Here is a 19,888-nt window from a genome sequence, read left to right as displayed (position 1 = left end):
CTATGTTATGGAATAGGAGGATAGATATAGAGTGTTACAGTGCAAGTTGGCTCTACCTATCACGAGTTTATTCAAGAGACGCCATGGTGTTCTTATTGTTGACAAGATAGATACATCGAGAACAAACATAAGCCATGACAAGTTCGTATCCATATCTAAATCCGACACATATTCGTCCTCCGCCATTATCCAAGCATTATGATATGCCAACGAGTATCTGTACAGTCCTGTTGCAAGGAGTAAGTATAGTTCAAGTCTTCCTTTCAAGATAAAGCTTACCAGAAATAAAGCAATAGCAAAGGACAATCCAAACTGACCCAATATCGCATGTTGAAGTGATCATTGACGACTCAATGGAATCGCGCGTTGGGAGCAGGGCTCAACGGAAGGCGACGGGGAGCTCTTCCACGAGCAGGGCTAGGAGTATCGAGGAAACAAACTCGGCGCTGTGGCTGCTGCTGCTGCCCATCACAATTCGCAGGCTGACGACCCCGACCCTGGTCTCCGGAAGACACGGTTGAAGTAGGAACAGAAGTAGTAGAAGCCATCAAGGTCGAACTCTGAAAAATATGACTCTGACCCTGACCCAAAGATATCGAACGACGCATACCAGCCGGCGCGTACTCGTTCAAATACAAGTGCCAAGGATTCTCATAAAATTTATCGCCCAATTTGATGGTTCCGCGCAGAACGAGGAGACGGTAGATGCTGCGCTCGACGCAGATCCAGTCTAAGCCGTGGGGTTTGTTGCTAATGCCGGTAGAGGGATCGGTGTAGCGCCAGTAGATAATGGCGAGGGTGGAGAGGATGGCTCCAATCTCGATTTCGGTTCTGCCCATTGCGATAGCAGAGAAACAAATGTCTTAGGGCCAATGGATGGAGGAAGGATGATGAAGTATTCCACAAAGACGGTTGTCTTGGAGCAGGAGAGTTGAAGGAGGAATAAATAGTAAAAGGGATTGTTTTGGTGCGTTAATTTTTATAGGATGGTTAGGGCTTTCTTTGCAGTATTTGCAGCAGGGTAAACGCCGCTAAAAGATGAAGTGAATGGATGAAAAATCGCTGACCCCCCGGTTTTTTTTTTTTTTTTTTTTTTTTTTTTCCCAAAAGCTCATTTGGATAAAATAGTCATTCCATTTGTGATTCCTAGATCTTGCCTTTGGGTGGTTCCTCTTTGGCATTACCAGTGTCTCGAATCTGAATGATTCCCCTCATACACCACGGCTTTACAGGTTCACTCCCCCTTGAACACATACATGTCTCACACATGGCCTCACATCATCTATAATTGCGGAAAGAATTATGGAATCTTCCATTAATATTCCATGGGACACAGCGTGTTCGAACAATGGGATAGATCATTCCGTCGCGACATCGACAAGGGCATTGGCGCATTGCAGGGGTGTCAATGAGGTTATTTCCTTTCAGACGACGGGATAGATTCAGACTGGGAAATATTATGGACTGCTCAGGACAAATTCTAAGCTATTAAAGGACTGTATCTCGCCTGTAAGTATCTTCTCTGCATCAAAGCCATTTTATCAATCCCTTTCCCTTCCATCATTGCCAGATTCGAATTTCCAATATATAACAGTACCAACGAGCAGAAGCATCAAGATGGTCGTCCATCAATGCATCCCCGTCAACGAACGAGAAGCCATCATTGAAGCGGTCCGCAGGCAGGAATGTTACATCTATACCGGTCTAAAAATTTTCATCGAGCGTTATGAGGACGTCGTTAAACAACTCGAGCAACTCGAGCAGCTCGACCAGGAAGACATCGAGCGAGCGCGAGAGATACAGCGACAGGCGATTGCTACCTACCTTACTCCTCCTGGGCAAGCGCAGAGCCCTTTCCCGAATTGCAGCTACCAGGGCACCGATACCGATGATTTCGATGAAAATGATTACCTACTCCCTGAAGGACTGGACCCTGCTTACATCTGGAAATTTTATAGCGATAGCGAGGATGGCGATGATGACGAATACGAGAGCGACAGCGAGGGTGAGGAATGCGTCAATGACCACTTACAAGAGCGCATGTGCGTTAGACGTGACTGCCACCAATTCGGATTCTGTCGCGAGCATGAGTTGAGTGCTGTGTGTGTCTGCAACGGAGGCCAGTAGCTGCTGTTGCTGTTGCTGTTGCTACTATAGTAAGAGATCGACAGTTGCTGTTTCTTTGTTATTGCTTTCGTCCATGCTTTCTGCTTTGATAGTATGTTTTATTTCCGCTATTGTTCCTGATGTTGCTGTGTTGGAATAATTGGATAGACTGGATAGACATTTGCTGTTTCGGTTTCTGCTTTGCTTCCACTGGGTTTTGCTGTTGCCTCTTGATTTATGCTCTTGCTTTTTTTTTCCTTCGGTATTTCGCTCTGCTTTTGTACTTTTGTTCAGCTTATGGTTGTACTGCAGAAGTTCAGCTGATTAGCAATCGACGCCTCCAACTGCGTCATTGTAATCAGCTGACTGTGATTGGCAATTGAACATCTCACCGTTTATATAAAAATGCAATGCTTCTATATATCCTTCCTCTGTAATCATCTCAATCATAAATCGACTCAACAATGGCGTCTGCTACTGGAATCCCGCAGGAACATCCTCGAACTATCGAGGCCGAGGCCGAGCAGCCTTTGCTGGGCGGACCAGGTGCCGCGACCCAGAGAGAGGAGGATGCCATGCCGTATAATGTGTTTACTGGTGAGATTAACTATCCCGATGACGGTCGCTAAGTAATTTATACTGACCTGGTTGCTATAGGCACGGCTGCGATCGCCCAGGCTGGAATATTGGTGGTGAGTGCCACGTTTCTTGCAGATTTATACGGGTCTATATACAGATGAATTGATATTAATCAATTACCCTCAGTTGACGATTCTCGTCTGGTCAGGCGTCCTATCTCAACCTCTGATGCTCTTCACTGGTCATCCGGTGCGTCCCTACGATCCCTATCCAACCCCAATCCCATGAAGCATGGCTAACTCGATACAGCTTCTTAACACCATAGCTCTCCTCCTTCAAGTTCAAGGCACCCTCATCCTCCAACCAACCAGCACAGCGCGTCAGAAGCTCATCGGAACCCGCTTCCACTATATCATCCAAGGCCTCAGTCTGCTCGCCTTCATCGCGGCCTTTCTCGTCATCGAAATAAACAAGGGTGACCATGAGCGCTTCACGTCTCCTCATGGTGTGCTTGGTTTGATTACCTATATTGTTATCATTCTGCAGGCGTCTGTGGGCGTGGTGCAGTATTTCTTGTCCGTTCAGGTTCTGGGGAGTGTTGATACGGGAAAGAAGATCTACAAATATCACCGTGCGTCGGGATATGCTCTGTTAATGTTAGAGCTAGGGACTGTTACTGCGGCTACTCAAACGACGTTTAATCTGAATGCTTTGCATATTCCCTTGTGGGGGATTGTGGTGACATCGGTTTTGGTTGTTGCTGGCATTGGCGCGAGGATTAAGAAGCATAAGTTGGGACTTTAGTGACCAGAGTGAAAGTGCCATGTCTGTTTATAGTCCGATGAGCTACGATGGTGCATTTATTTATTTTTTTATCTTTGACATACTTTGAATGAAAATACCAAATGTATTTAGCCCAATCGGGAAAGCGGCGGAATCCAAAACTTCAGCGCCGCAGATCTTCAATCCATACCAAAGCATACAACCCTCCAACACATATCCCCCCAATGGCCTCTTTAATGGCCTCCTCGACGGCCTCGAAGGCACCATATGTTTGTCTCAATTGCAGGGTATCCCGCAGATTCACCAGATTCACACCCTCCATCCGCCGCAATTTCACCTCGTCCCTCCGCCGCCTGTCAGACGTGGTCCGACCAGCAACAGCACCAAAACCCACCCCGGATGTCAAACATATTCGCCAAAACGCAGAAATCTACGCGAAAAACTGTTTGGATCGCAATTATGTCACTCATTCCGAATACCCGCTCCGGATTCAGCAATTGTCCGAGGAGAGTCGGCAGCTCGATCATGATCTCCAAGCTCCGCGGTCCCGCATAAAGCAGTTAGAGAAGATGATTGCGAAAGTGGCTCGGGAGCAGCAGGAAAATATGGGACAGGAGGATCTGACAGCTCTGCGATCTGAAGCACAGCGGTTGAAAGATGAATCGCACGCGATGAACACCCGGAAAACAAGCTGCGCGGACGAAATCCAACGTCTCGCTCTCGCCCTCCCCAACCTCTCCTCCTCCGAAACGCCTGTCGGACGCGACCCCAAACTAATTGGTTATATCAATTTCGACCCTCAATTCCCCCCCGAATGGGCCACGCGATCCTCACCAGACCCCTCCCGCTCCCACGTCGTTATCGGCACCTCTCTGGGCCTGATCGATTTCACTAGCTCCGCCACCACGACTGGCTGGGGATGGTATTTCCTTACGAACGAAGGCGCACTTCTCGAACACGCACTAGTCCAGTATTCATTGACAGTCGCCCGCCGTCACGGTTGGAAGATCGTGTCTCCTCCTTCACTCGTCTACTCGTACATCGCAGAAGCATGCGGGTTCCAGCCCCGCGACCAGCACAATGAGCAGCAGATCTGGACTGTCGAGCAGAGCGAGAAGGATAAGAACTCGAAACCCCCGCGCTCACTTACCGGCACAGCCGAGATCCCCCTCGCAGCTATGTACGCCGGCCGCGACATCGAGGCTTCCCAACTGCCCGTCAAACTGGTAGGCTCTAGCCGGTGCTACCGTGCCGAAGCAGGATCTCGAGGCGTCGACACCAAGGGTTTATACCGAGTCCACGAATTCACCAAGGTCGAGCTATTGGGCTGGGCCGACAACAACAACCCCACTCAACCCGAAATCGACCACCCCTCGACAACCCTCTTCAATGACCTCCTCACCATCCAAACCGAAATCCTCACCTCCCTCAACCTCCCCTGCCGCATCCTCGAAATGCCAACCACAGACCTCGGTGCCTCCGCCTCCCGAAAACGCGATATCGAGGCCCTTTTCCCCTCCCGCCTGCGCAATACCTCCGACCTCGAACCCGCCTGGGGCGAAGTCACCTCCGCGTCCATCTGCACAGACTATCAGAGTCGAAGACTGGGGACCCGTGTTCGCGGCGGGTCTGCGAAAGAGTCGAGATTCCCGCATACGGTTAATGGGACGGCGATGGCTGTTCCTAGGGTGTTGGCGGCGATTTTGGAAAATGGGTGGGATGAGAAGAGGGGGGTTGTCGTTGTGCCGGAGGTGTTGAGGGGGTATATGGGTGGGTTGGAGGTTATTGGGAATCAATAAGTCATATCATAAGAGTGACTTGCTTGTACGATAGGATAGGATTTACGATGTGACTGACATAAATGATAAGAAAAGTACTCAGGCGTGAGCCAATACATTCATTTTTCATCTCAGATCTAGAAGATGGGATATAGATAGATAGGACACGTGCCACCACAAACATACAATAAAAAGACAGATGTGATTAAGATTGGTACAACATCACTTCAAAGTTTCAAACAGGGTAAATCGAATCAGATGTTAATAGCTTGTCTGGTCATAACTCATAGACACGTTTATAAGGACGTCATCGCGGTCATTGGTTTGATAATATGTGAGGATGTGAGAATAATAATTAGGGCCATAACGAGTGACAAGGCGCAGTCAAACGAGGGGACTGTGTACCGGGAAAGATCGAATATAAGTATCATGTGTGACGAGAGAGAGAGGGAGAGAGAGAGAGAGAGAGAGAAGGGCGTCGATATAAAAGACGGGCAGCGTAGCGTAGGATATAACCGTTTGGCGAGTCGGGAAATAGGGCTCGGTCACCACGGAATATCTGCATCCTCAACCTTCGTACAAGTCAAGTAAGGCAGCTCCACAGTTCTGCTCCCCTGCTCAGCACTCGCAGTACCACTCGCAATGCCTTTAAGATCAAGCTCGAGAAAATTCCGCATCAACGGCTTGACAATCTCCCTAGCAAGCCGCTTAATCTCATCCATTTTGCGCTCGAAACGCTTAAGCACGTCCCGCGTATAGAGCGAGTCCGACGACGGCGTTGGATGGAGCTTGAGGAAGCGCTTGAGTTCGTCATGAACCAGATAGGCCTGTGAGGATGACGAGCCGATGAGGCGGTATACCTTCGCTGGTGATGGTGATACGGAAGAATGGCTGGCGGATGGTGGTCTGGCAGATGAAGGTCTGTGGGATGATGATGCGGAGGATTCAGTGTGTCGATGGTGTGTTTGGTGCGGGGTGGGTGAGTTCTTGAGGATTGGGGCTGGAGGTGGTGTTGTGCTTTCCACGAGCCATTGGCGGAAGAGAGAGACGGCGAGCCAGTCTAGGTATGCGTTGTTGGGGTTTACACGTTCGCCGCGCGAGGTGGTGAGGGTTAGGCGGAAGAGTTTCGAGTCGACGCGAGCTTTCATGTCTTCTAAGTCTTCGACCTTATCTTCGATTATGTCGAGGACGGAGTCTGGGAGGGAGGGATAGCCGTTGCGTAGGTGGGATAGGCCGGTTGGCCATTGGCCGACGACGTGGATTAGTGCTTCTGAGAAGACGACCCGGCTGCGTGCCATGTAGCCTAGTTTCAGGTAACTGGGTGGGTATTTGGCGATCTGCTTGAATAGTCGTGTTCCGAAGCCCAGGAGATGATGGTCAACCCGGGGGCCTGTGACTGGTAGAGCATCGTACATGTCGGCCAGTCCGAGGAGACACTTGCATTCCGCATACGCAGTCGCGATATTGACGCTGTTCAGGGTCGGGAAATGGTTGTAGAATAGACGGAAGAGGTTATCGTAATCGCGAATGAGCGGGTGCGGAGGTTCGTCTGTTGTGTTATGGGGCAAATTGGTCGTCGATTGCATTCCTGTCAGATTTGCCATTGAACGGAAGAAACCCGCTTGGGATCCTGATGGTTTGGTCACTGCCGGAGGAGGTTGAACCGCGTTCGCAAAAGCTGCTGAGAAGCTCGGTGGCTGACAAACGTTAGACATGCTTGCTTCTTCATAGTGAAGGGACCAACCTTCTGGACCAGAATCGGCTCCTCGTCCTCTGCTTTATTTTGCCAATCCAGCTCAAACCTCCATCTTCTCTTTTCGATCGGGCGAGATATCCCTCCAACATCCGATTGCGCAAGTGTTGATCCAGTAGACAATGTATCATCCTCGGTCATCCGCGACATAGCACTATCATCTGGCTTTGGCGGCCCTGATACAGGCTGCCTTGACCATTCCTCGCTGGTACTAGCCGCAAAGAACCCCGAACACTGCGCCAATATCAACCGATGTAGCAAGTATCGTTTCTCCTGTCCTCCCGCACGTATAACAATCTCGACGTCCCCCGTATGCGTGAAAATAGGAAAATCGTTCTGCGGTTGTCGAGAGGTGCCGCCGTGGTGAGAGTGGCCAGAGCGTCGACGGCTGTGACGCGACACCACAGAGGAAGTCGCATGTCGCGGAGGCACAGGGCGATCGAGGACATGGGCCTGGGAAACCATTTCGCTAACGGAGGCAGACGACCTCCTGTTTGTCATGGCCGGTTTTTAAGGCGGCGCGTATAGGCGTAGGCTCGCGGAGAAGGGTCGGTCAGTAGTGCATTACCAGACACCCCGGGCGCGCGCTGCAAGTGGAATCTCCCATGCAAAATGAAAGGCAAGAAAGGTGCTAGTCTGTATTGGTCTTGAAAAATCGAAGAGGAAGGAGGAAGAAGATTTGGACGAAGGCGTCGCCAGTGTTTTTGTGTTCCCCGCAACGATGATTTGAAACGGCGGACGGAGCAGTTGTTTATGGAGTCGAGTTGCGGCGCACAGGAATATCTTTTCGGGGAAGAAGCTAGACTAGTAGCTAGCAGAAAGTGGAATTAGTTTCTGGCCTCTAGCAAAAAAAGATCTGAATCGTATTGTGGAAAAAGGTCCCACTTGATGCAATGAATATAAATAAACAGCCGGATCACCATGGGAGACTCTGCTGGGATGCTGCAAAAAAAAGGAGAACTGACACACATACACAGTGTACAAGGAGGGCTGCAGGACAATAAAACACAATGCAAAAAGCAAAAGAATTGGCAACTGGGCCGGTGGAGGGTGTGTGAAGATGATATACCACCAATCTATCCTGGAAGCAGTTCGCCTAATCGGGTAACATTTCCTCCTTTCAGCTGGCATGTACAGGTACTATTCCTTTTTAGGTATAGTAATTAGTAGATTATTCCGCATTCGATATAGTGGATGCCGTATCCAGATTGGCGTCTGACAAGGTTAGCGTGACCGACCAATCCGGAATTGCCGCTGGTGACCGCCTCATTATCGGGATAGGGACATAACACTTGGACTCAGAGCACACTCGCCCTGACAGGAACTATCATAGAACTTTGATCTGTCAGGCTTGCCTTGAGTCCGTGCACTCGCACTATGTACCTGTATACTGTATGATGGGCAATTGAGACCCCGGATCCAATTGGACATCTTCCGAGGGCTGTAAGAGATGCAGATATCTCCTCAAGTCGGAAGCAAGCTTATTGAGCCCTCTCTTTCTTACAGCGTAAGAGTACCTATCGTACATACTGGCCGAATCGCATATGACATCTCTGTCCGCGCGGCTTGTATCGAGGTACAAGTAGTTGTGCCTGCAAGGGGGAGTGTCTGCAGATGAAAGACGCAAAACATTCCACCTCGTCATCCTCTTGGCCATGACTTGCAGCTGCTGTACTTCGTAGTTGCTAGGGCGATTGTATGGATTAATTGTGGGATCGAGTCCCCCGTCTTGGCTTCCAGAAGCTTGGGTTGTCAAAAGGACTATGGAGACTCTGATTGTGTTATCTGCTGTGTACATTTCATCCGCGTCATTTGCACTATACGATAGCCCGAAAACAGTATATACTCACCAATTGCACAATCTTCAAGATAACTTACAATAAGCTGGTCAAAATAAGCTATGAGCCAGACAGTCTAAAATCGTTAACCAATCTGGTAGTTACAGTAGTTAGTTAGCCTTACCAGTGATGACTCAGCAGATGGCCCCGCTGTTCTTTTCGAGGTCTTCGAGTCAATTTCTTTGACACCATCCTCTCTTTATAGCGAACTTGGCTTTTGCTCATGATCGTTCTCTCCTTTGCTCTAGGAGATTATCGTTTTCTATTCCATCACCGTTGGCTATATTCAGAGATGTTGTCGCAGTACTATCAGGCTCTACCGCCACCCGATTACGCTTGACTGTCGTCGAGTATGGCCGTCAACTCGAAATACACGATTCTCTGCTGACCCGGTTTACGGATTTACAAGACTTATCAGCAGACCGCAGAGAATCCCGTCAAAGTCATGGTTGCAAGAGGTTGCTATACTTGTCGCCGTCGGCGCATCATTTGCGACAATGCCCAGCCCACCTGTCAAAAGTGTCGAGATGCCGGAAAGGAATGCTTGGGATATCAGAAGCCTCTCGTTTGGGTTAAGGGAGGTGTGGCTAGTCGTGGAAAGATGATGGGCCGCAGTTTTGAAGAGGTTACAAAGAAGAGTCCCCGTCGCGTTGGGGAATCCCATGAATTATCAGTACCAGCACCAACCGAGAACACGAATCCTCCGTCTACAGTCGAAGTCCTCAACCAGTCTGTCCCCAATACATCAAATCAAATCGCCGTCCCTAATGGTTCAGATATATTGCCTTTAGGTTCTTCTGGGGCTGCTCAGCAGCGGGGAAAGAATAATTGTCAGGTTTCCGCATCCCGGAACACCTCTACTACAGATGGTACCCATATTTTGCCGGGCTTGGTCGACCCTATTCTCAAAGATATCAATGGGTTGGCGAGATTCTACATATATCATTGTATGCCACTTTGCTATTCAATTCTGTTTTTTGGGAACGTGCTGACACGTAATTATATAGTCAACAAGAAAACAGCAGGCGATCTTGTTCTCTATTCAAACACTCAGAATCCATACCGTGATCTTATCTCCCTAGTCGGAGAATCTCCCCTTCTTGCCAACGCTCTTTCTGCTACGGGGGCCTTGCATTATGCGCTTCTGGCAGATGGTGATTTCTCGCCAATGCCGTGGTCCACGGGCGAGCCGACTGCCAATGGGACACTCTTGACTCCCAAGGAAGTGGAAAGGGAGGTGACAAGTTCCATGTCCCGTCGTCCGTCCTCAAAAGTATACGAGCATTTCTTGGGACTCAAACAGCGTGCCCTCCGTCAGCTGTCCCAAGACATCTGCGATCCGGTCAAACGGAACGACGATAAGACAGCGGCAGCCATAATGGTCCTCGCACTCATGGATGCCATTGAATCCGGTGACGAAGCATGGAAATACCACTTGGAAGGAGCAAAGAACTTGCTAAACAGTCGTCAGCATGGGTTCGACGCCAGCCGTTCCCAAGAGATCCTCGGCTGGCTGGACACATTGACTGTCGACGGGTGCCTCATCATCGAACTCATGGGCTCAACACTCGCCCGACCGGGCGTCCTTTCCAAACCTTTCTACTCCCCCTCCATGGGCCCAACAGCCCTCCGCCGCCTCGAAAAGACCTCCTGGGTCGGCTGCCCCGCCTACCTCCTCGAAGTCATCTTCTTCGTCCACGCCCGCTTCTGCCACGCGGACACCACCACCCACGAACAGCAAGACCAAGAACAGCAACCAACAATGCTCTTCTCCTCCTCCTTCCTCCCCTCGAACTCGAAACCCCTGCAATCCCCCCAAGCCCTCCTAAAGCACATCCAAGCTTTCGACCCCATCGCCTGGGCTATCGACCTGCAATCCTACCTCTACCTCCCAGACCTAACAATGCGCATCGCCCTCGCAACAACCTACAAAGCAGCCGTTTACCTCTACACAAGCCGCGTCCTCTCCCGCCCGCGCACTGGCTCCTCCTTCCCCCCCACAAACACAGACGAATGGTTCGGCCTCCCGCACGACCACACAGCCGTCGCACACATCCTCATCGACCAACTCGCCGTGATCCCGCCGCAGGACCCGCACTTCAAGTGCCTTATCTGGCCTACGTTCATCGCGGGTGCGGAGTGTCGGGATCCAAGCCATAGGCCGTTTATTCTAGATAGGTTGTCGGCGCTGTATTATGCGATTGCGACTGTGAATGTGCGGAATGCGGCGTGGGTATTGAGTCTTATGTGGCGGAAACAGGATCTCAGGAGGGAACAGGCGAGTGCTTCTGATGGCGATGATTACGATAATGATGATTTCGATTGGATTCAAGAACTTGATGAGTCACGGATTGATTGGTTGTTTATTTAATGGTGCTTTTTATACTCTACTCTCTCTATCCTCTCTCTCTGCTTTTGTACTAGGAGAATAATAATTAGATAGAAGTTAAATACACGCTTAATGGAATGTATGTACATAGAGTATGTACACTAATCTACAACTGGAACAAGAAAACGAATGACCTCAATATCAATCTGATTGATCCTGAATCTATCCAACAAATTCTGTACCTGTAATCCAAAGGCTTAATCCAACTTCCAATCCCTAACAAGTTAAATAACAGAAGAGAAGCAATATAATAAAGCTTTCGACAAAAGAGGGGAATAGAAATATAAGCAAACGACCCAGCCAGGATATCCAAGGAAAAATGATACATTCTGGGAAATGACTTGGTTGTATGGAGTGGCATTGAAGCAAAGGAAAAAACTATATGACAAGAACATAATTGTGTATCAAGCAATTGAGCAGAGAAGAGAAAGACAAAAGAGAGGAAGAAACGAGGAGAAGGAAAATGAAAAAGGGAATCAAATTAACTTCCAAAACCGCTCAAGAAAATGATGAAGACAAGGTTGACCAAGACATGCCAAATAGAGTCAAACTGTGCTCTTGCCATGATTTCAACCAAGATGTATATACCAGCCGAGTGGGAGGAAGGTAAAAGAAGAAAAAAGACAAAGGAAAGGGGGAAAGAGGAGAAAAGAGATGTGTAAAAAGAAAAGACGAAGGACAATGCATGCTCCTTCCAACCAATCTAAATGCAAAAACACACGCTCATCATTGCGAAATGCAAGAAGCAAAGACGAGAATTCAAACATGCCATAAAGAAAACAATTCTTACAAATGCAAAAAAAAAAAAAAATGAGAGAACAATCGGCTAAGGGTCACAGCCAAAATCCAACGGGTATAACAACCCAAAAGATATCTGCCAATGTAGGATGCGTGAGAGGGCGTCATTTCAAGGCAGATCCATCAAGAATGTCGATAGAGGTGAGAGAACAAGAGTGAGAAGCAAAGAGATGAATAGCCAAGGCGTCCATAGACAGAATCGAAGATGTGTTCCGGCACAACGGCTGTTCTGACCCAAAGACAACCTTTGAAAGAAGATCAGAGACAAAACCAAACCAGAAAAAGAGTACAGCCCAGAAATCATCTTCAGACCTAGGTCACAGAGGGGGGAATGGGGAAGGCGGTTGATCTAGAAAACGGCCGCGAGACCGTTTTTGGAATGACGCCGACTAAATCTCTTCCTTCCCTTGACTGATTCTGAATCTGTGGCTTGGTTTTTGATTAGAGTTGCTCGTCCAGGTGGTGGTGCGGCTTCCGCGTGAATTTCGGAACTGCGGTCGAGGGTGTTCGAATGGCTGGACATGCCCGATGAAAGATCACGGAACGTTTCATCGCCCGAGTATGCACCATTGTTGTGCTGAGTCAAAGCCATCTCCTTTGCACGGTCTAGTGCATCTAACCATTCCTGCGCGGATAGCGCCGTGACTCCAAGGTTGCTAGAGGACGGTTTGGGGTCTTCGAAAGAAAACCGCTTGTCTCGCTATAACGACGAAAAGTCAGACTGGCCTGTAATAAGGGAATCGAGGAGTTGAACATACCGTATCCACAACCCACGACGAAAGCCCCTTCGAATCTGTTGTGGTTCGATATTGAGTCCCATTTGCTAAAAGGGAAATCTCCATCTTCGCCTTCTTTTCGTCTCCTCCGGATGCCGCCATGATTATACGCGCGCACGAAGTAACCATGACCAACCGTTGCCGCTTCTTGGTTGTACTCCCTGCAAAGAATCGAGAGAATTTTTTTGTCGTTTCAGATTCACCTCCATTTTTCGAAACCGGACTATGGGAGGCTGGAGAAGATAACACCACCTGATTTCCCATTTTGAGAATCCTCTCATTGGTTTTAGTCAGAACTGGTGACCATTCAACATCGAGTTGGCTAGGGGGCGGGAGCTCAGTAACTAGCCGGGGAACCACTCGCGAGCTGGCATTGGTAGTGGTTGAGGGTGCTGCCGTAATGTTAGGAGGGAAACTGTCTCCTTCACCACCCCCATTCAACTTTATCGGCTCGCGCGGTGGCGGGACGTACGCCTTGAGCCGCGGGGCTTTGCGCTTCCACAATTCGGGTCCCCACACTGTACCCTCAAAGAAAGGATGGTTTTTGATGTGCTCAATCGGTAAACGGCGGGCCGGGTCCAGAACGAGAAGGCGTTCCACGAGGTCACGAGCGACCGCAGGGAATCCGGGGGGAAACTCGTAGTCAAGCGCAACGATCTTTTGGAATGTTTGATATTCATTTCCAGCCTTGAACGGTGGCCGACCGGCCAGGAGCTGGAAGATGATGCAACCAAAGGCCCACAGATCGCTTGCCTTGCAAGCGTTCTTATCCGTCAGTAGCTCCGGACTAACGTACTCAGCCGTTCCGACAAAGGAGCTCGCCCGTTCCTCCTCGGGTATTTCGTTCGAATCGAGCGGAGGCATCCCGCTCGAATTGGGATCTGGGCGCCGTTGGCCCTTGAGGATCTTGGCTGTCCCGAAATCGGTGATCTTGACGTACATTTGGTGATCAAGAAGAACATTCTCTGGCTTGAGATCACGATGGATAACACCGCGTTTATGCATATAATCGATGGTGTCCAGGATCTGACCACCATAGAACCGTGTGCACTCCTCATCAAATGAAGTCATCCGTTTAAGCACTCCCAACAGTTCACCCCCTTTGCAAAGGTCGAGCACGAAATAAAGCGATCGCTCGTCTTGGAACGTATAATAAAGACGGACGATACCAGGATGTTCCGTAAGTCGATTGAGAGTATCCTTCTCGATGTTGACGTATTTGACCTTTTTCTCCTTGATGATATGCCGCTTATCCAGAATCTTGATGGCGTACTCTTTCAACGTCTGGCGATCTGTCGCCAGCACAACGGTACTGTAAGAGCCTTCTCCGAGGGTGTGTCCGAATGAAAAGTCACGGACTCCCTTTTTGATGTATCGAGCGACCGGCTTTCCGTTTGGATCGATCTCCTGTCGCACCGCGACTGCCGCACCACGATGCTGCCATTCTTCACTGCTTGGACTGGGGCCGTTTTCCATTCCATATGGAGTTCCGCTAAGTGGAGTGGCGGCTGCAGGGCGAGCATGGGCCCTAGAAGGCTGACGCATCACCATGGGCCCGTTATGAGGAGCTGGTCTGTAAGATCGGTCACTGTGCGTGTTATCGCGTGCGGGGACACCAGCATGTAGCGCTGAAGAGCCACCACGAGAGTCAACCCGCGCTTGGCTTTCCGACGCGGATGATGCGGCCGAGTCGGTACGGATGCGGTAGGAGCCTTCGCGGGCAACCAATGCGGGCGATGAGCCGTTGGAGTAGAAAGCGGAGAGAGGTCTGGAGGAAGTTGGGGATTGTGAATGCTGTTGAGGATGGTAAGGAGCATATTGTGATTGTGTTGGTTGTTGCGGTGGTTGTGATTGCGGGTCGGAGATGGAATAGATGGATGTTCGATTTTCAGTTCGTCTGGAATAAGATCTGAGGGAGGCGGCATCCGGAGCATATCGCGAGGATTCTTCGGCAATGGAAGGGGGTATCGACGACTGAGAGGAGGGAGGAAGTTCTGGTACGAAGCTGGTTGGTGGTTCGGGGTCATCCGTTTTCTCGTCGGGGGCTATTGAGGCAGCAACCTCGGGGGCCGAAACTGCTGGTTCCTCGGAAGAATTCAGGGAAGAATCATCTGGATTCGCGATCCGGAGACCCCCCAAGGATTGGGAGAGACTGAGATCCCCATCCATAGTGGGAGAACACCGTAACCGGGTACGTGTAGGAGGATAGAGGGGGTTATGGAGAGCTTAGCAGAATGGGAATTATCGAAAGGGAACCGGTTCGGGACCGAAGGCGGAGAGAGACGGTGAGGGGAGAAATCACCCAACCACCCTGGCACTTAGGACAGAAGGACGGACAGTAGACGGAGTGATAGAGGAGAAAGTATCCGTCAGAAAAGGAGGTTTGAAGAGGAAGGAGTCGACAATAAAACGACGGTTATGAACGACAGGACGGAGAAAGAGCCGCCAACGTAGCGATCGAGATCGAAAAAAGCGAGCGAGCGAGCGAGTCGAGAGGGGTGGCCGACGGATTATGGCGGCGGTCGTAAGTGCAGCGGAGGCATGGTACGGCCAGATCCGTGCGAGCGAGAGAGGGAGGAAGGGAGGGACGGAGGGAGGGGAGGAGAGCGTAGAGATGAGAGAAAGTGTCGGATTGGGGGGAATAGACGGCAGAGGAAGAGGGAGGAAAGGAGAAGTGCGGGAAAGGCAGACGGAGAAGGAAGAGAGGGATATAAGGCAAGTTGAAGGATGGAAAGCGAGGAGAGTGATTGGAGGATAAAAAGAGAGAGAAAATCGAAGGAGAAAAAGAGAGAGAGAGATGAAGAGAATGATAGAGAGAGGGAGAAGAGACAGAGATGGAGGTCAAGCCAAATAATACTTTTAGTGCAGTGTTTTTTTATTTTTTTTATAGGGGGAGATGCCTATCCATCACCATCAGAATGACAGAATTACTATTAATTCTACTTGATATCTGATCTCTGGCTTTATTCCACTCTGATTTGGTTGGGTAAAACTGTATGGTTTTCTACTGGTGGTGAGTATCTGCGCTCTGCAGCCAAACCACCAACACATTGACTGTGCATTGCCATTGCATAAGCAACTATTTATATGGAGGCGACTCGATCTATAAATACACATGCCATAATCCGCAATATTGAGGCTATAGATTCGACGGTATTTGTATAAATACTCATACTCAACTGGCAATGGATAGGCACTTTCCATTTTCAGTAATAGTGATGCTATCCACACTCGCCCGTTGCACCTCCCTTCTAAGATACAGAGTAAAATGGAGAGTAAACAATAGTAGTATTGTCAAATTCTTTTTCTTCTCTTTTCGCCCATAACTCCATCTATACTCAAACTCTTGAGTATACAACATGACCATGATCCGTCTTCGCCCAACCCGAATCGTCCCAAACCGCGACGACATCCATTACCACATCGAGCAGATCTTCGATCGCCTATACGAACGGCTCCGTGCATTTGAGCCAGAATGCTACGATGACGATTTTGGTGACGACCTTGGATCCCTCATCGATGCAGACATCTCGTCGTTCCGGTCAAGTCCAGCTGCTGACGAGGACTATGACTCGGAAGCGAGCTCTGCATTCGATCTGGACTACGAGTACAAACGCTATCCATCTTCACAGCTCGAAGACTATGGGATAGACGATGGGATTCCTCTGTCGGATTCTAGGGTAATCGAGCATCCTCATCCTCGACAGTATCCTAGAAGCGAGATCTCTAACACGACAGACGAGGGCTCGTATGGAAATGGCTCGTATGAAACGGCGATAGATTCGGGCGTTGGTATGCAGGAGGATGGTATGGGCTTGGATTTGCCGTCTAGTCGCATGAACTATGGAGAGTTGACCAGGGCTCCTCATTCACCAGAGGGTTATCGTCGATCGTTCGGAAGACGTGTGGCATCAGGAACTTATCAGCATCATGAAAGCATGCATTCACTGTTCCCGATTCGCCAAATCAATACTAGGCTTTTGTTTGCTTTTCCTGAATACTCAACCCAGTTTCCTGAAATACAGGTTGTTTTTCTTTCTTCACTCTTTCATATATCGTTTCTCTCGCTGACTCGAAACAGCAGGACGTGTTGTCTCTGAGATCTTTATTTGAAAGCCTTTCCTTGAATAATTTGCCAGGCCTCGATCAATTTTGTTTGGGAGCAAAGGAAAAAGGTTTTTTATATCAGCGGGTGTCATTAAACAACGCTAACGTTTTGTATAGAGAACCAATCACCTCAGCCTTCAGACAAAGAAACGACCTCGAAACTCGATCGTGATTTAGACTCAAAGCTCGTTTCTTTCAATGAAGCAAAGACTCGATTAGTACAACTCGCCCCTTCAATCCATCAAGCTTTTCCCAATCCTCGAGTCAACAAGATGCCTGGATCAATTCAAGACGAACGAAATATGTCCCAGACTGATATCCATATGAGCGATGCCCCCGAGCATGATATCACTGAGAGCGGAAGTAACAACACCTCGTGCGTCTCAAGCACGGTCTCTCAGAACAGGGGCAAAAGAACCCGCACGTCTGCAGGCTCCCGTATGTCTGCAGTTTCAAGCGACACCAAGTCTAAAGTAAGACACTGCAATCGAGTCAGATATCTTCCAGGTACAAAGTTTGATTGATGCTAATCAATGCCAAAGAGACACAGCAGCCAGGTACCCTCTGAGGGTGAAACTTCGAGCTCTATCAGCAATAGAGGCGCACATACCACCGGAGCCGCCAGCATTCAAACGGGAAGAACGGTGTCTCAGTGGACAGAGCTATCTCGTCCAGTTACCAGACGTACCAGTTGGCACCCCGTCAACGCGCCTCAGGTTTGTCCATAAATTACTATCAGGGCTGTTGAACCGTGTGCTAATACATTCATTTTTAGGGCCAGAGGGGAAGGCGACAACCGGCAAACAAGGGCCGAACCAACTCGATAGGTCAAGGCACAACTCGCACGGCAAAAACCGCCCAGACCGACACGTCCAGCTTACGTCCCACTAGTACCCAAGGTTCAGCGCCTTTACTCTCGGACAATGTTCAACGTCCGGCTACGAGCCCCCACGCCACTCCAGCTACTCAGGCCCGGCCCTCCACCGCGCAGCCCACCCTAACTGCAACTGCGCCTGCTCCTGCAGGAATCAACATGCCGCCCCAGACGGCCCTCAGCCCCGAAAAATGGAAGCATATGATGGAGGCCTCTCAGGTATACCGGGAACATGTCAACCATATGATAACGGAGATGGAAAAGGACGACGATAATGCGAATGGATTTGGATTGGGTGAGTTGCGTCGGAGGCCGTTGGGTGATATGCTTGATTGATTTTCGCGTTTGGGTTTCACTTTCGGTGTTACTGATATTTTTATGGGATAGTGAAATGAGCAAGCTTCTTTGGAATGGCAACGCATGCCCGTCTTCTGGTCTGATCGGGCTTTCTGTTTGATGTTTCGTGTGTTCTGGGCATTCGAAGGGTACGTTATCTAAGAATAGACTGACAGGCAGGGTTAATGGCGATAATGGTTATGTATTTTTTTTTTCATTTTTCAAAGTTTCAATGGCGTAGTTTTCTACATAAGAAACCTTGTACAATTCAGGCTACAAGAACAAGTAAACGGGAGTTCCCTTTTCAGATGCCATAATATCAATCAGACAACTCCTAGTGTTCAATCAACAAAATATCGATATGAAATCAAATCATCAACCGGTTCTCATACGGAGCCTGTACGGGATGACGAAGATCGGCAATCCTATGTAAGAAAGGTTCGTTAAAGAAGCCGCCAAATCTACTTACATGCTCGGGTTTTGCATGCATGCATACGCAGCGATCCCCCCTTCTCTGGAAACAGCACAAATGGATGGGACCAATGGGGTCAGATCCAGTACTTAGAGTCAGAGGAGATTGGCTATGACTTTGACACTCTGAGGGTTCATCCCCAAGACCCCTCAGGAATCCCCAGAAAAGGCACGTTGAATGTATGGAGCAATGGGCTAAAACCTGGGTAGCACAGGTCTGGCTACAAGCTCTTCTCACCGAAGCAAACAGAACAAATTTCTCTATTAGATTTTACAACACCCATCCTCCGTTATGGGATATGCTAAGCATTGAATTCCTCTGGCAGCCGGCAACACCTCTGACTATGGATGATAAAATACACCTCACAATTATCCCGACTATATCGCGCGGCCTTGATGGAGTCTACGAACTTAATTCGAACAGATGCAGAAGTTATGTCGCTGCTGAAAAGTGCCCATCGTGTTTTCAATGCTCCGCATGCGGAGTTGCCTCGTTCTAGTCTTGAGTTGCTGGGTATGCAATTCGTGTTGACTAGTTTTGAATCTATCTGGGAAGGAGAAGAAGAAGAAGCTAGGGCATTTGGATATACAGTCAAACCCCGTGTAGATGATGCCCCACTTTGTGCAATTTCGCGTTTAAACGATAGCAATCTCCAGCACCGATTCTCTTTTTTCCATATAGAATATCCTCAGTAAGACGATATTCGCACTTATACGATATAATCCTACGTAAAAGTGGAGTATCGACTAACCGGGGCCGCACTGCATTGCTGTTCGATTGGATGTGACCCCCCAACTCCGTACTCGGTAACCATCGCTAACTATAAACAACCAATATATTTAAATATTGCCATTGCGTATGCCTCTCATCTCGCCTCCTCTCCTCAAATCTAACCACTAACGTTTCATACTTTCTTACAAAGATTGTATCCATAGCGGACATGTAGTATATACGTAGTATATATTCCATAAATAAACTGACAGGCAGAGCGTTTCAGTTTCATCTCGTATGGCCATCAATTATAGTCATTTGATGATTCCTTCGTTCTTCAATGACGTATATTTCAGCGTAAGCACATCGATCAGCTGGGCGTGTTGGATTGATTATCTCCATAGTTCTACTGTACGAAGTGTGGAGGGTTTATTGCCACTGTACTTGTATTTTGTCGATGTTTCGTACATTGATACATATTTATTCCGCGTCCATTGGTGGCTACGCAGATAGATAAAAACCCTCCCACATCCCCATCCATATCCATATATCCAAACTATGTCATAGATCTAAAAATATCAACCTGAA

At 48.9% G+C, this 19,888-nt stretch overlaps 8 protein-coding genes across 8 annotated transcripts; 5 read left to right on the top strand and 3 right to left on the bottom strand.

Annotated features, from left to right (window-relative positions):
• Positions 1-350: 350 nt before the first annotated feature.
• On the bottom strand, positions 351-839 carry ACHE_20270S (uncharacterized protein; the record flags this gene model as incomplete). Its single annotated transcript, XM_043284555.1, has 1 exon — positions 351-839. One exon carries the CDS (start codon positions 837-839, stop codon positions 351-353), a length of 489 nt encoding a protein of 162 aa, XP_043133334.1.
• A 778-nt stretch (positions 840-1,617) lies between these two features.
• ACHE_20269A (uncharacterized protein) lies at positions 1,618-2,127 on the top strand (the record flags this gene model as incomplete). The annotated part of the gene is made up of 1 exon (XM_043284554.1): positions 1,618-2,127. The coding sequence occupies one exon, from the start codon at positions 1,618-1,620 to the stop codon at positions 2,125-2,127; it is 510 nt and encodes a 169-aa protein (XP_043133333.1).
• A 786-nt stretch (positions 2,128-2,913) lies between these two features.
• ACHE_20268A (cytochrome b561 domain-containing protein) lies at positions 2,914-3,489 on the top strand (the record flags this gene model as incomplete). Its single annotated transcript, XM_043284552.1, has 2 exons — positions 2,914-2,934; positions 2,995-3,489. The coding sequence occupies 2 exons, from the start codon at positions 2,914-2,916 to the stop codon at positions 3,487-3,489; spliced, it is 516 nt and encodes a 171-aa protein (XP_043133332.1).
• Positions 3,490-3,692: 203 nt separating this feature from the next.
• On the top strand, positions 3,693-5,267 carry DIA4 (putative serine--tRNA ligase DIA4; the record flags this gene model as incomplete). The annotated part of the gene is made up of 1 exon (XM_043284551.1): positions 3,693-5,267. The coding sequence occupies one exon, from the start codon at positions 3,693-3,695 to the stop codon at positions 5,265-5,267; it is 1,575 nt and encodes a 524-aa protein (XP_043133331.1).
• Positions 5,268-5,791: 524 nt separating this feature from the next.
• On the bottom strand, positions 5,792-7,500 carry ACHE_20266S (uncharacterized protein; the record flags this gene model as incomplete). The annotated part of the gene is made up of 2 exons (XM_043284550.1): positions 5,792-6,943; positions 6,991-7,500. The coding sequence occupies 2 exons, from the start codon at positions 7,498-7,500 to the stop codon at positions 5,792-5,794; spliced, it is 1,662 nt and encodes a 553-aa protein (XP_043133330.1).
• A 1,782-nt stretch (positions 7,501-9,282) lies between these two features.
• Positions 9,283-11,208, top strand: ACHE_20265A (Zn(II)2Cys6 transcription factor; the record flags this gene model as incomplete). The annotated part of the gene is made up of 2 exons (XM_043284549.1): positions 9,283-9,784; positions 9,845-11,208. 2 exons carry the CDS (start codon positions 9,283-9,285, stop codon positions 11,206-11,208), a joined length of 1,866 nt encoding a protein of 621 aa, XP_043133329.1.
• Positions 11,209-12,373: 1,165 nt separating this feature from the next.
• PKH3 (PDPK1 family serine/threonine-protein kinase) lies at positions 12,374-14,969 on the bottom strand (the record flags this gene model as incomplete). The annotated part of the gene is made up of 2 exons (XM_043284548.1): positions 12,374-12,724; positions 12,783-14,969. The coding sequence occupies 2 exons, from the start codon at positions 14,967-14,969 to the stop codon at positions 12,374-12,376; spliced, it is 2,538 nt and encodes an 845-aa protein (XP_043133328.1).
• A 1,190-nt stretch (positions 14,970-16,159) lies between these two features.
• Positions 16,160-18,117, top strand: ACHE_20263A (uncharacterized protein; the record flags this gene model as incomplete). Its single annotated transcript, XM_043284547.1, has 4 exons — positions 16,160-16,679; positions 17,025-17,380; positions 17,450-17,623; positions 17,683-18,117. 4 exons carry the CDS (start codon positions 16,160-16,162, stop codon positions 18,115-18,117), a joined length of 1,485 nt encoding a protein of 494 aa, XP_043133327.1.
• Positions 18,118-19,888: the final 1,771 nt, after the last annotated feature.

The sequence above is a fragment of the Aspergillus chevalieri genome, chromosome 2, assembly GCF_016861735.1.
Source record: "Aspergillus chevalieri M1 DNA, chromosome 2, nearly complete sequence".
Taxonomy (NCBI): Eukaryota; Fungi; Ascomycota; class Eurotiomycetes; order Eurotiales; family Aspergillaceae; genus Aspergillus; species Aspergillus chevalieri.
The sequence above is the reverse complement of the archived record's forward strand: the minus strand, read 5'-3'. Positions and strand labels throughout refer to the sequence as shown.